The sequence below is a fragment of the Trachinotus anak genome, unplaced genomic scaffold (assembly GCF_046630095.1).
Source record: "Trachinotus anak isolate AG129_WGS33_773 ecotype Australia unplaced genomic scaffold, CSIRO_AGI_Tana_v1 ptg000015l, whole genome shotgun sequence".
In the NCBI taxonomy this organism is placed as follows: Eukaryota; Metazoa; Chordata; class Actinopteri; order Carangiformes; family Carangidae; genus Trachinotus; species Trachinotus anak.
The window spans coordinates 12,573,755-12,585,628 of NW_027273866.1; the positions used below are offsets into that span (position 1 = coordinate 12,573,755).

Here is an 11,874-nt window from a genome sequence, read left to right on the forward strand (position 1 = left end):
AGAGACAATGTAACCTTGGATTTAGAGACAACAGAAACAAGATATTTAAGGGTACAAACTGTATTTTGGAAATTATCAAAAACATTCAGTTTTCTGTGACTGTTTCACAATAAAAGCCGCTCCATGTTTTGCAGGTGGAATCCTTTTAATGTGAAGCAGCAGGAGTAGGAAATGTTGAGTTTGCATTAGCTGTGAACAGTAAACTGAGGCTGCTATATAAATAAAATAAAAACTATTGTTAGATTACATGCTACATCTTTACTGTGAGTGGTTACTGCTAAAAAAAATACCATATAAGTATCAAAAAAGTGTCTAAATCAGGGTTTGATTTTATGAAAATATTATATAATATATTATAACTTTACATTATAAGTGAACAAGCTAGCATCTTAAAGGCGCAGTGGCCTTTGAGCTAATATTTGCTGAGTAGTAAAACCAGCTGATGAAGCTGATGAGATCATCGTTAGCTTTTAGGTATCTAAACATGAGTCAAAATTATAGAAATATTTATATTTTGGTATATTGATGGTACGAGATAAGAAAGGAGAGGATACCCAAAGGATTCCTCCTCTGGGAACCATGAATGCCTCTGCAAAATTCTGTTCAGGTCAATCAAGTAGATGTTGAGATACTTCACAGGGTAATGGAAACCTTTGAGCTGCTGGTAGCAGTAGAGGAAAAGGCAGATGACCACCAAAGTCATTAGGATTCATCATCCGGGTACTATTACTAATCCATTCATTTTACTCTGGAACAAAGAGGTGGACTGGTGCTGTCCCTGGATTCATGTAGTGAGAGCAGCCAAAAACAACAACATAGCTCTCAGGAATCTTTATGATGACATTTTCCCAAAGGTACAGGTCAGAGGTCAGGATTTGTAATGACTCCAGTTTTTCATAAGTCCCCTTGTCCATCAGGAGAATATTAAAACCACTAATAGTCTGCTTCAAACACTGCCAAGTTCCTCGGATCAGATTCAACAACATACTGTTACAAGCAGCTAAACTGGCCATAAAGAATTCTCGGAAATAATTATTCTCACATGGGAACAGAACCTTTACACAGAGAGCATGTTTCAAGTTTAGGACTTTGAAATCATAACTGTTGCTACTGGCCTTCCTGAAGGTCGAGGAAGGATGTGAGTCTGCAGTGGGAGTTGCTGCAAATTACTCCCGACATGTAGCGTCTTTCCTGAAAGTCCGTCTGTGTTTGTTTATTGGTGTAAGAGGAAGGATGTGTTTGGGAAGACAGGAACCACAGCTATAAGTTCCTCTTTGGAGAGCGAGAGGGAGTGAGAGTCATCAAAGCCACTGATGATAACTCTACCGGTGAAATCGGGCTGGCCTTTTAACCGGAAACCTCTTGGTGGAAATTTACGGTGCTTTCCTGCTGTGAGCCAAACAGGACCCCTGCCAAAGCGTGTCTGAATCACTGGTCGGTGATCAACAGGTTGTTCATTTATTCAACATTGTAGTTTGATTATTGGTTTGTTTTTTGTTTTTGTTTTTTTGTCCACCATGTTAGTCCAGACGGAAATTATTGTGTCTCATCATCAGGTTTCTTATGTTTTGACTAAAATGTTTCGACAGCTGATTGGATGGCTTTCCATGAAATTTGGTTTAGATATTCATGGTCCCCAGAGTCTGATGAGCTCCTTAATTTTCCTCCAGCTACACCATCAGTTTTCACTTGTCCTGTAAAATATCTCGACATCTACTGCATGAAATGTCCTACAGACATTCATGTCCTGCTCAGGATGAATTGTAATAACTTTGGTAACTAGGAATAGTTAAAGAATCACCACTAGGTTTCAGTTTGTGTTGGAGTGTGTTGGACATGTCGATGTTTGGATCGCATTTTTTGATGATGCTCCCCAGAGGATAGACTGTAGAAACTGCAGCGATCAGCTGACTTTTCATTTAGCACATCATCAGGTCAAAACAATTTTCCTTTGGTTTATAACTAAACACATTTAATACTCATGACATTCCCATCAGCCTCTGCTGTACTGTATGTTTGGTGCTAATAAGCAAATGTTAGCCTGCTAATATGCAATACATTCATATAGAGGTGCTAAACACCAGCATGTTAGCACTGGGTTAGGGTTATTAGTCATTTAGCAAAGCGTTGCATTACATACAGCCTCACAGAGCTTTTTAGCCTTGTTTAACTATATGGGTTAAATTTTGCTAAATGCTTTTTGGACAGGGCAAAACAAAATACTCGACTGATATGTATACCTTTAATTTTAGGTCTGAAATAGTAAATGGATAGAAAGTTTGGGGATTAAATAGTGGCTATTAGCATCTAAGCCAAAGATCAGATGAACCCTTCTAATCAAAGGTTGAATCACAGTTTTAACTGGAAATAAAGACTGCCCTTGTGCAATTGATGCAACAAAACATTAATCTCCTAGGACAGTGGCTCCCAAATAAAACAAAGTGTATCACTACATTCTGGCCTGAAGGGGTGAAAGTATCCAGTGCCCAAACCTTAGAGAACAGTGTCATGAAACTATGAAATCCTTTATCTTAGGACTGCTTTAGTGGTAAACCTTAGATCCACTGCCAGTTATGGCATCTGTTTTGTGAAGCCACCCCTAAAATGATATGGTGTCAGCAATGTGGATCATTACTCATCAAGTCCCACTTAAGTTAGATGATGTTCGGCGCCATCTAGTGGTGTGTACTGGAGGCACAATGAAAACACAGCCAAAAACATATGTGTAGTCAGTCATACTGAATTTTATTCATGAAACAGCTGAAAGAATTAGAAAAGCACATTTTGCACCCATTCTCATAAAATGAATCACCATAAAAGAATACATTATGTAATCATAGAAACTCATTTAATACATTGAAGCAGAAGACAGGATATTTTTCTGGAAATAAAGATAGAGTTAAACCTGGAAACCAATAAAGTGCATCCCCCACAAAAGGTATACTATGTGTTTAAAAGTAAACAGAGATCTTTACCTGTATGTTATGCAGATCTCTACTTAGAAGTCAAAAGAATTAAAAAGTATACAGCACAGCTTATAAAGTTTGAGAAGAGTAGCTCAAGTGTAATTCAGAAGTGTTGCTTTTAACAGTAACATTTGATTTTAATGACTAATTGTAGCCTAGTGAATACTTTTAACTTTTGTAGAAAAAAATATACATTCATATAAATAAATTAAATTAAAACATAATTAATAATATTATATAATAATATGAGAACGTGATGAAAAAATCTTCATCTTACAACTTTCAATAATGTTGAAACAATACATCTTTGTCAGTGCAATTCAATCTCTTCAAATTCTTCCACTTTCACTTTTAGCACCTACAGTAAAATAACGGAAGCTACACTAAATTCAACAAAAGGGAAAAAATACATGCATTAAAAAGGAAGGTGAACTTTCAACAAGTTCACCTTCCTTTTTAATTTAATCCCTAATCATTTGCTCTTTGATTGTTTGAGGGCCACATAGAAATTAACAAAAAATGATCACTTATGGCCTTTTCCACAAAACCAAATCTTACTGTTAACGGTGTGCAAACATCAAGAAACATTAATTTCCCTCCACCAAAATCCACCTAAATATTAATAAACATAAAGAATAAACATGTAAACATCTTTAACAACCTTTTTTTTTTTTTTTTTTTTTACAGTATATGATGATTTATATTTACATTTTAAAAAATGAGGAAATTTTGGTAAACAAGATTTTTAAAATCACGCTTACCTTTCCTGATATGACAGCAACACAGAAAGGAAGTCAGTGATACTTTCAAGTATAGGCAGCCTTGTGCACAATCTTAATGTGACAGAGCTTATAAAACCTCCTGTAACTTGTCTGCTTCTCTTTATCTACGTTATCTTAAGATCAGACTTGAGAAGTGAAATCAGTAGCAGAGTTCTAACACGACTGAGCTGATCAGACGTGTTCACGAAAAGACTAAATCTCATGAACAGTCAGCTCTGTCCTCTTTTGCTTGTTGCGGTTGCAGAGCATCTCAGTCTTCACCTGCAGCAAAGACAGGTAAAACAGGAGTACCAGGATCCAATACACCTGGGTTGAGGGCCAGGATCAGGTCCGGGTTGAAGGTCGGGAGGAAGAGCGTTCAGCACCTCCGTGACCTTCCATTTAGAAAGACCCTTCCATCGCAGCAGGTTGGGCAGGAGCACCATGTCCTCGCTGCAGCTGAAAGCAAAACAGGAAGTTAGTAAGATGCACTTCCTCTAATGGCTACTAGATGGTGACTATAAGAAAATCCAACAGGAAAACCCCAACCAGAAGAAATACAAGTCAAGATAGTAAAACTACAACCGGAACTCCCAGATTGTGGTTAAGAGGTAAGAAAACCCCATTAAAAATCACTCTGAAATCTGTGGTCATTTCAATTGCTTTAATTCCAGCCCAACAAAATAACTGTACTCAATAGCTTGTCATGCAAGTCAGTGAATTAGTCCAGTAACAATGATATTTTCAACAGCCAAATTCCATGTAATGTATTGTTTGTTGAGCCCCTGTGACTGTTGTAGCAGCTGCTGCACTAACACTAACTGATTCACTCTTTCCCACAGAGAATATGATTACAGTCTTCAGGTTGACCAATACTTGAATCTAATCTTGACCTCCATGGACTTTCCGTGGCCACTGGTGAAACTCTGGACCTCCGTGATCTTGTGGCTCATGAATGTCTCATGAAAGCTACAGCTAAACACAAACTCTAAGTTTTAAAAAACTCCCTCGGTACTCTTCTCATCACATGAGCTAAAACTGAATTTTTTCTATCGTCTGTGTTTCAGTGGTTTTGGCATGGATACTTGGCTAAAGCAACACAAAGAGAAACTGGACACTGATGTGTATAAGAAGTGTCTGTCGTCAGGGTGGTTTACCTCACTGTAAGACAGTGACGCTGCATCGTTGCACCATCCATCTTCAGTACCTCCAGGCTGTTGCACTCCAATATTTCTGCAACTTGCAGCAGCGTGAGGTTCCACTGTTGGACACCAGGAGCCTGATACAACACAACACACACAGGTCAGGATCTTCTGTCGATACATTTTCCCAGTTGATAACTAACGGGTAGATGTTGCTTACAGTGCATAAGAACAAGCAGTCTGTTTCCAATTATTAGTACCAAAAACACTGATCTCACCAGATCTGTGAAGGTTCTGTGAAGAAGCTCAGCATCTTCACGGACTGTTTTTCCAATATCAGAACCCCAACGCTTCTTCAGTTTGCTCCGGCTGCTTCGGAGAAGATGTTTGATGTAAATACGAACGATGAGCTTGTAAGCCTCATCCATCACTCTCTGAGAGACACAAAGACAGACAGAGACACATGGAAATAGGCTGTGATTAATACATTTTATATGATAATACAAGTTATTTACAGATTACATTTAGCACATTTGACAGTGATGGGATATCCTTACCTTTTGTTCATCCACACTATACGGCAGCTTGGGAAAATGCCTCTCTAAGTCAGCGCACAAGAAGAACCGCTTGTTATCTGATTTGAAGTACTTTTTCAGGTGGCTCTGTGGGACAGAAACAGAAGAGTATGTTCACAAAATGTACCATACTCGTATTTTGAAATTTAAGAAAACAGTATATGTGATTAAATTGAACAGCTACCTCTGCGATGTCAGTTACAATGCCCATCAGAAGAGCCAACGTAGAGGCCTCCATGTTTTCAAACATTCCCACCAATTCTTTCAGAAGGGAAGTTCTTGTACCTGCGCCTTTAGTCTGGACGTGCTGCCTGAGAGGAAATAAACCTTATAACCTTTGTTTGCAAATAAATTTGCTTTGTGAAACAATAACAAATCTGAACTGAAGTGAATTAATATTTGTCAAAATGACAAAAAAAAGCTCAAATACTCACTTGAGTTCTTTACAGGTTTTCAAAGTTTTGAGGAAATGAATTGTTTCTGGTTCGTCCATTTCAGCTTTTTTCCCAAGAACCTCAGTCTGCTCATCGATGTACCTACAAACCACAGAGAATATGCAGCTTAAATAATGTAACATGCTGAGTGACTACCTGGTGATATTTATGTTTATTTCATTACAAAATCAAAGGTAGAATCTGTATTAACAAATATTGTTTTCCTCAGGTAAAAACAGACGCTCACCTCCTCACAAAAACCCGCAGCTCTTGGAAACAAATCTCTTGCACACGATCAGGCAGATCTGGAGAGATTTTTTTCGCTCCATTGTGCATGGCATCGATGTACTGAAATACAGGAACAGAGATGAAGGGCAGATGCCCGTTTACTAAAGCAATCTATCACAACAAGACAGCAAACAGAAAGAAACGTAGAAAAACAGTGTATATTACGGTGTCCCTGAGAGCTCAACACAATGCAGCTCAAGAAAACAAACATCTTCATCGGTCTGACAACTTGTGCCACATTTGCAAGTTGCAGTTGAGCTCTCAGGGCCACCGTAGTTTAAGAATGCAATCTTTTTCTGCGATCAATCACAGTCGCAACTGAAACTCACAACTTCTGGTTTATTAAGTACCTGAATAATGTCCACATAAAGTTTAACGTAAGCTTCCTCACAATCACAATGTTTTTCGTCTATCTCAGCCTGCAGGATGTTCTCCAGGGACTTTCTGACGTCTTTCTGTGGATGAAAGGAGACAGAGATGCATGATAAGGTGCGTCTCTAACAGTCGTGAGCAGGTCTGGTTAAAAAAAAAAAAAACTTTAAAACTGAAAAATGATTATTTCAGTTGTGTACAAATGAAAACCTATGCCATTAGAACAATTAACTCACGATTTAATAAAATAAAAGTTGACATATAAGGGTTTTAAGAAGTGTAGTTTTTGAGCAAATTGTTGGCAAATAAAGAACACCATGACAAAGCAAACAATAAACTCGTACGTCTTTTAATTTGACCTTTGCACTCTCCCTCGCATGCATTTCCTCACGACTCATGAAACAGAGATTGTATTCTTACCTCCACATTTTCAAGAAGTTTTTCCTTTGCTTTCACCGCCCACTCCTGGAAGAGCAGGACATCGACTTTTTTAATGGGATCCATTTCCTGAAGGTCAGGGTGACCGAGCAGCTCTTGACTGGGAAAGTACCAAAAACACAAACATCAGCAGCAGCATGTTTCACATCTGTATCTGATACTCTACTGTGCAGAAATAATGAAAGTGTTGTGTGGGATACAAGTGACAGGTAGATTCTGAGAATTTGTTTACATGCAACCAAATTTCGGTAGGAACTTGATAACGGTGATTATGAATGCCTACTGACAATCATCTGCAATCATCAAATCATCTGGAAAGCATTTTAAAATGTACCAGTCAAAACCTGTTCGATAGTTTCATCCATATTGCAACCCCACATTAGTTAGCTTTAGCTTAACTTGGCAAGCTCCCCTGTTTCCAGTCTTCATGGTACATTTTGATTTCGGGTGTAGCGTGTTTTGCAAACCAGTTCTGAGAGGAATTTACATGAGAAGATTGATACCGCTCTCATTTTTGTTCCCTAACAGCTAGCAGATAATTAGCTCATCTTAGCACACAGACTGGAAACAGCTAGCCTGGCTCCGTCTAAAGGTAAAAAATTCACTTAACAGCACCTCTCATTAATTATATGTTGTTTGTTCAATCATAAAAACCAAAGTGTAAAAATGACAAATCACCCTTTTACAGTCGGTTATGTACGAGACTATTTGGGACCAGTAACTTCCTGGAATCAGCCAAGACGTAGAGACATTACCCCACAAAATGCAATGTTGTTTTTTTTCACTTCAATTTTTGAATGGATCAAACAAATAAGATATAAGTTAGAGGGGCTGGTAGGTAGATTTTATTAGAGTTAGGTTTGAGTTAGACAGAGCCGGGCTAGCAGTTTCCCCCCATTTTCAGTCTTTATGCTAAGCTAAGCCAGCTGTATGCTGGTGGGAGCTTGATATGTATTGTAATGACAAGTGAGTGATATCAATCTTCTCATATAAAGTGAATAAGAGCATGTTGCAAAATGTCATGAAAACATGCTCAGTAAAATGAGATCAAGTAAAGGAAGTGGTGTAGGTGAAAATGCAGGTAGGTCAGCTGATACCTCTGATATATATGTTGGACCCAATTAATCAGCATAAACGTGCTGTTGGCAGAGGTGGTGTTCTGTAGCAGATCTTTCAGATGGTCACACGTCTGATGATGGTAGCAATCAATCAGACATCCCATCAGCCCCCTTGGCTCCAACAGGGGACCCAGCCTCACAAGCTCATGGAGCACAGTGTCCTGCACTCGTTGCAGGTGCTGGTGAAGGTTCTGGTCCAGAGCTGTCGGAGGCTCTGGAAAGTGCTTGGACGCAGATCTCTTTATGAGGGAAACAAAATTCGGTTTCAGGTTGGGCTGTCCTGACTTTGGCTCAGGCTGAATCGCGCACCAGCATCCATCCTCAAAGGTGTTGGCGATGTCATCAGGGGCCACGTCCAGAAGTTCAGCGAGTTCCTGAAGTGTGATCTCATCTTTGCTCTGCAGACGCCGTTCCCTGTGGGTGTTGAGGGTGTTCTGAGCCAAGGAGGAGTTGTACCTGCTGTCTGTCATGTTAAATCCTGTGAGAGAGGGAGATTTTTATTTGTTACTTTAGACTGAGCACTGCAAATATTAAACACAAGGAACACTGTGGATGTTAGACATCAACGTTTTTGTCTTGACATTCATGGTTTCCAGACATGAATTGCAATGAACATCTCCCTGAACGCTTTTGTGCCTCCACCCCACTGGTTTGTGTGTGTTTGTGCTTAGGTGTTGTGGGCTTGGCTTCCTCTACCTGGCGCGAGGAATTAACCACACCTGTTTTCCATTGTCTCATCAGCCACACTACAAATACTTTTCTCCGCTCATTGCCAGGTTGGTTGAAAGCTCCTTGCCAGTTTCTTGCCATCCTAATTCCCTCTCCTAGCTCGATGTCATCCCCCTCACTTTTCTCCTACCGTGGGGTTTAACATCAAAGAACATCACAGCAGAATAACAGGTTTGTGGGCCAGTGTGACGCATTGAAATAAAATCAGGCAGGAGGAGCTACAGGACTGATTCAGCAAGGAGGATAATTTACAACTAGCTTCTTAAAGCACAATCACAACAGTGTGTTAATGCACAACAATTCAGTGGTGAATAAAAGGTGGTCCTGCTGTATCCCTGGCATTAACACCAAAGACATAAAACACACAGTTTCATCTGGTCTGAGTTTGAACTGCACTGTCACAGTTCTCCTATAGTTGTCTGCTCCAACGTTTTTATTTGGCCTCATCAATCCAGAGCTGTTCAGCTTTTATATGTTTTACCTGCTCTTTATCTGTCTTTTTTTAAATCTCATTTAGAGGTGGCCCGATGGCGGAGTGGTTAGGGTGTGTACCACATGAGTGGATGCTCTTAGCAGGCGAGTGCTGGTTCAACTCCCGACCGGCCTGACTCCTTCCTGCGTGTCATTCCCCCTCTCTCTTTGCCCCTTTCCTGTCACTCTCCACTGTCTTGTCAATAAAAAGCAAAAAATGCCCCCCCAAAAAATCTAATTTTGAAACATGTTTCAGTAGACTGAAGGTTTTAGAGAAGTGAGACAACAGAGGTAAAAGAGTTTCTGTAATACAAACACCCACACACAGATAGGAAAGTCTCATTTCAAGCTGTATTATGATAAACCTCTACACCCATAATAACCACAAATCACACCCATAATAAAAAGAGACTCTTACCATCTTGCACATTGTTGTTGTTCTCCGTCATTAAAGGAGTCCGGCTGTCGTTCCTCTGAACCCTTCTTTTTTTCCACATGTCCAGTTTTAAAGGTTGAGAGGTTTAGTAGAAGATGTTAAGTCAGTTGTATTCATAAAGCACCGATCCACAACAGGAGTTATCTTTTATGATGTCTGCCCGCTCTGGCTCAGATGTCTGCACACTCTGGCTCACAGTTGTGTGTACTGTGCTCGAGTCAGCACTCAGGAGAGCTCTTATGAATACAGATAAAGGGGATTTCCTTTGAACACTGTGCACTTTCAGTTTCGACTCGAAAGCACAGGGCTCCCTCTTGAAAAGAGAAACGTGTTGCATCATGTCTAGTCACCCATGATAGCATGTTATCACTACTAGACCTAATAATGATCATTGAAAATTAATGTTCATTCTTATCCTTGGAAACAGTTGAAAAAATTAGTCTCACCACAACGAAGCGGTCACCACTACTTTAAAGTGAAAGTGATCTTAGAAACATACATGTTCATCCTTTAATGTATCTCAGAAATAAGACATTTTTCTTTTAACTAATGCACTGAAGCTTCAGTGATGTCCCTCACTTGTGAGTCACTTGGGATAAAAGCTCTGCAAAACGAGTAAATGTAAAATAAGTTCACTTTCACTCAATCTTCTAAGGCAGCATGAGCAGAGTCAGTGAAAGTTGCGTTCAGTACAGCATCATAACAAACACTGAGTATACAGTGGCAGCAGCACAACTTATAGAACAAAAAGGAGTGAAAGTTAAGTAGGTTGAGAAGCATGTGGGGCAACAGGTTCCTGGCTGGAATCATTATCTCTCTGATTATCTTCATGTTCTCTAACTTCTATAGAAGATAGAATAAAGTCTGTGTAGTTTATTATTATGCAGTTTGAATGCAAGTTGATTTGATGATAATGTAACTTGCAAGTGCATTACATACAATTTGCATACATTTTGCCATTTGTACTTTGTTTTGTCATACAGTTTAAATGGAAAATGGTATGATTATAATGCAACTTTAATATGAATTAATTAGTGACTAGCTGCTGAACATAGTGGAGCAATTAGCAGCTAAAAAAGTGAATGTTGGACATGCACACATCAGATGGACAGAAACATGAGTCCAAATGGATGATAATATAACTCGGTTACTGCTGGAGGCCAATACAACTGTCAGAACAATATGTTACTGTGACGTTTACAGCGTGTTGCCCTTGTGGTGTGACTTTAGGATTAAAACACACATGGACACACAGAGGGCACAGAAACTTCCTGGTTAGATAAGTCTAAAAAAAAACAGGAAAAAAGGGCATGGCGCGGAAAGAGCACGGCCAGCCCTTTGGTGTGTACACACCAAACTAACAACATAACAATGCAAATGTTAATCACATATGACAAGTGAAAATGTTTTTGCTTTTGTCCTCACACCGTGCATTACTGACATTCTCTCTTGCTGGTAACCTGAAAGGGGAAAAGAGCAGGCAAGTGAGTGGGAGTCGTTGTTTACCTGTGCCTGCTTCTATCTTTGTATCACTCATGATCAAATAGAAAGTGTGCCATTGTACTGAGTCATGGGTAGAAAGTTATCTACAAATGGAGACACATTTGTTTGCATGTCTTGCATTGCGTATTTCCCCACTGTGGCACCACTAAAGGACTATCTTATGCACTGCTGTTGCTGGCAAACGGTTAGGAAAATGAAAGACTATTTGGTATTTTATTTTCAGCATAAGCCCTCCACCATCACCGAGTCTTTTAGTTTACAGTGTGTGTGGTTATGCCTGATGCTGAGGGCTTAAAGTCCCCCAGAGAATGAGAAAGTACTCTGGCAGAGAGCCATCTGGGAATTATCAAGGATATTCCCCGACTCTTTTCTACACAAAGACACAATTTAAAGTATCAATTATTCAGCAGTTAGTTGCAGGATAGTTGGATAGTCCCTTTATTCCCAACAAACTGACACTGTAGATCAACGTTTCTCAGTCACAGAATTCAAAACTGATGTATGATGCAACATAAGGCAAGTCTGATTGGTTGAATAAGACATTAATGGGTGGAATCCAAATTCAAATTGACAACTTAGCTGATAGATTTTAATGCTTCTCTGTGGTAACAGGGGTGGGGTTTTTCCGGGGTTTTCACGAT

General features: G+C 39.5%; 1 protein-coding gene across 2 annotated transcripts; it reads right to left on the reverse strand.

The window, feature by feature from the left end:
• Positions 1-2,724: 2,724 nt before the first annotated feature.
• LOC139632602 (exocyst complex component 3) lies at positions 2,725-10,148 on the reverse strand. 2 transcript variants are annotated; one of them, XM_071497632.1, is made up of 11 exons: positions 9,713-10,148; positions 8,074-8,572; positions 6,959-7,076; positions 6,517-6,621; positions 6,126-6,226; positions 5,879-5,980; positions 5,629-5,755; positions 5,427-5,531; positions 5,148-5,303; positions 4,885-5,006; positions 2,725-4,180 (listed from the first exon to the last, which is right to left on the reverse strand). In XM_071497632.1, the coding sequence occupies exons 1-11, from the start codon at positions 9,789-9,791 to the stop codon at positions 4,006-4,008; spliced, it is 1,689 nt and encodes a 562-aa protein (XP_071353733.1). In that variant the 5' UTR covers positions 9,792-10,148; the 3' UTR covers positions 2,725-4,005. The 2 variants fall into 2 exon arrangements, with proteins under 2 accessions (XP_071353733.1, XP_071353732.1); XM_071497631.1 differs by having other exon boundaries at positions 2,725-4,186; positions 9,713-10,135.
• Positions 10,149-11,874: the final 1,726 nt, after the last annotated feature.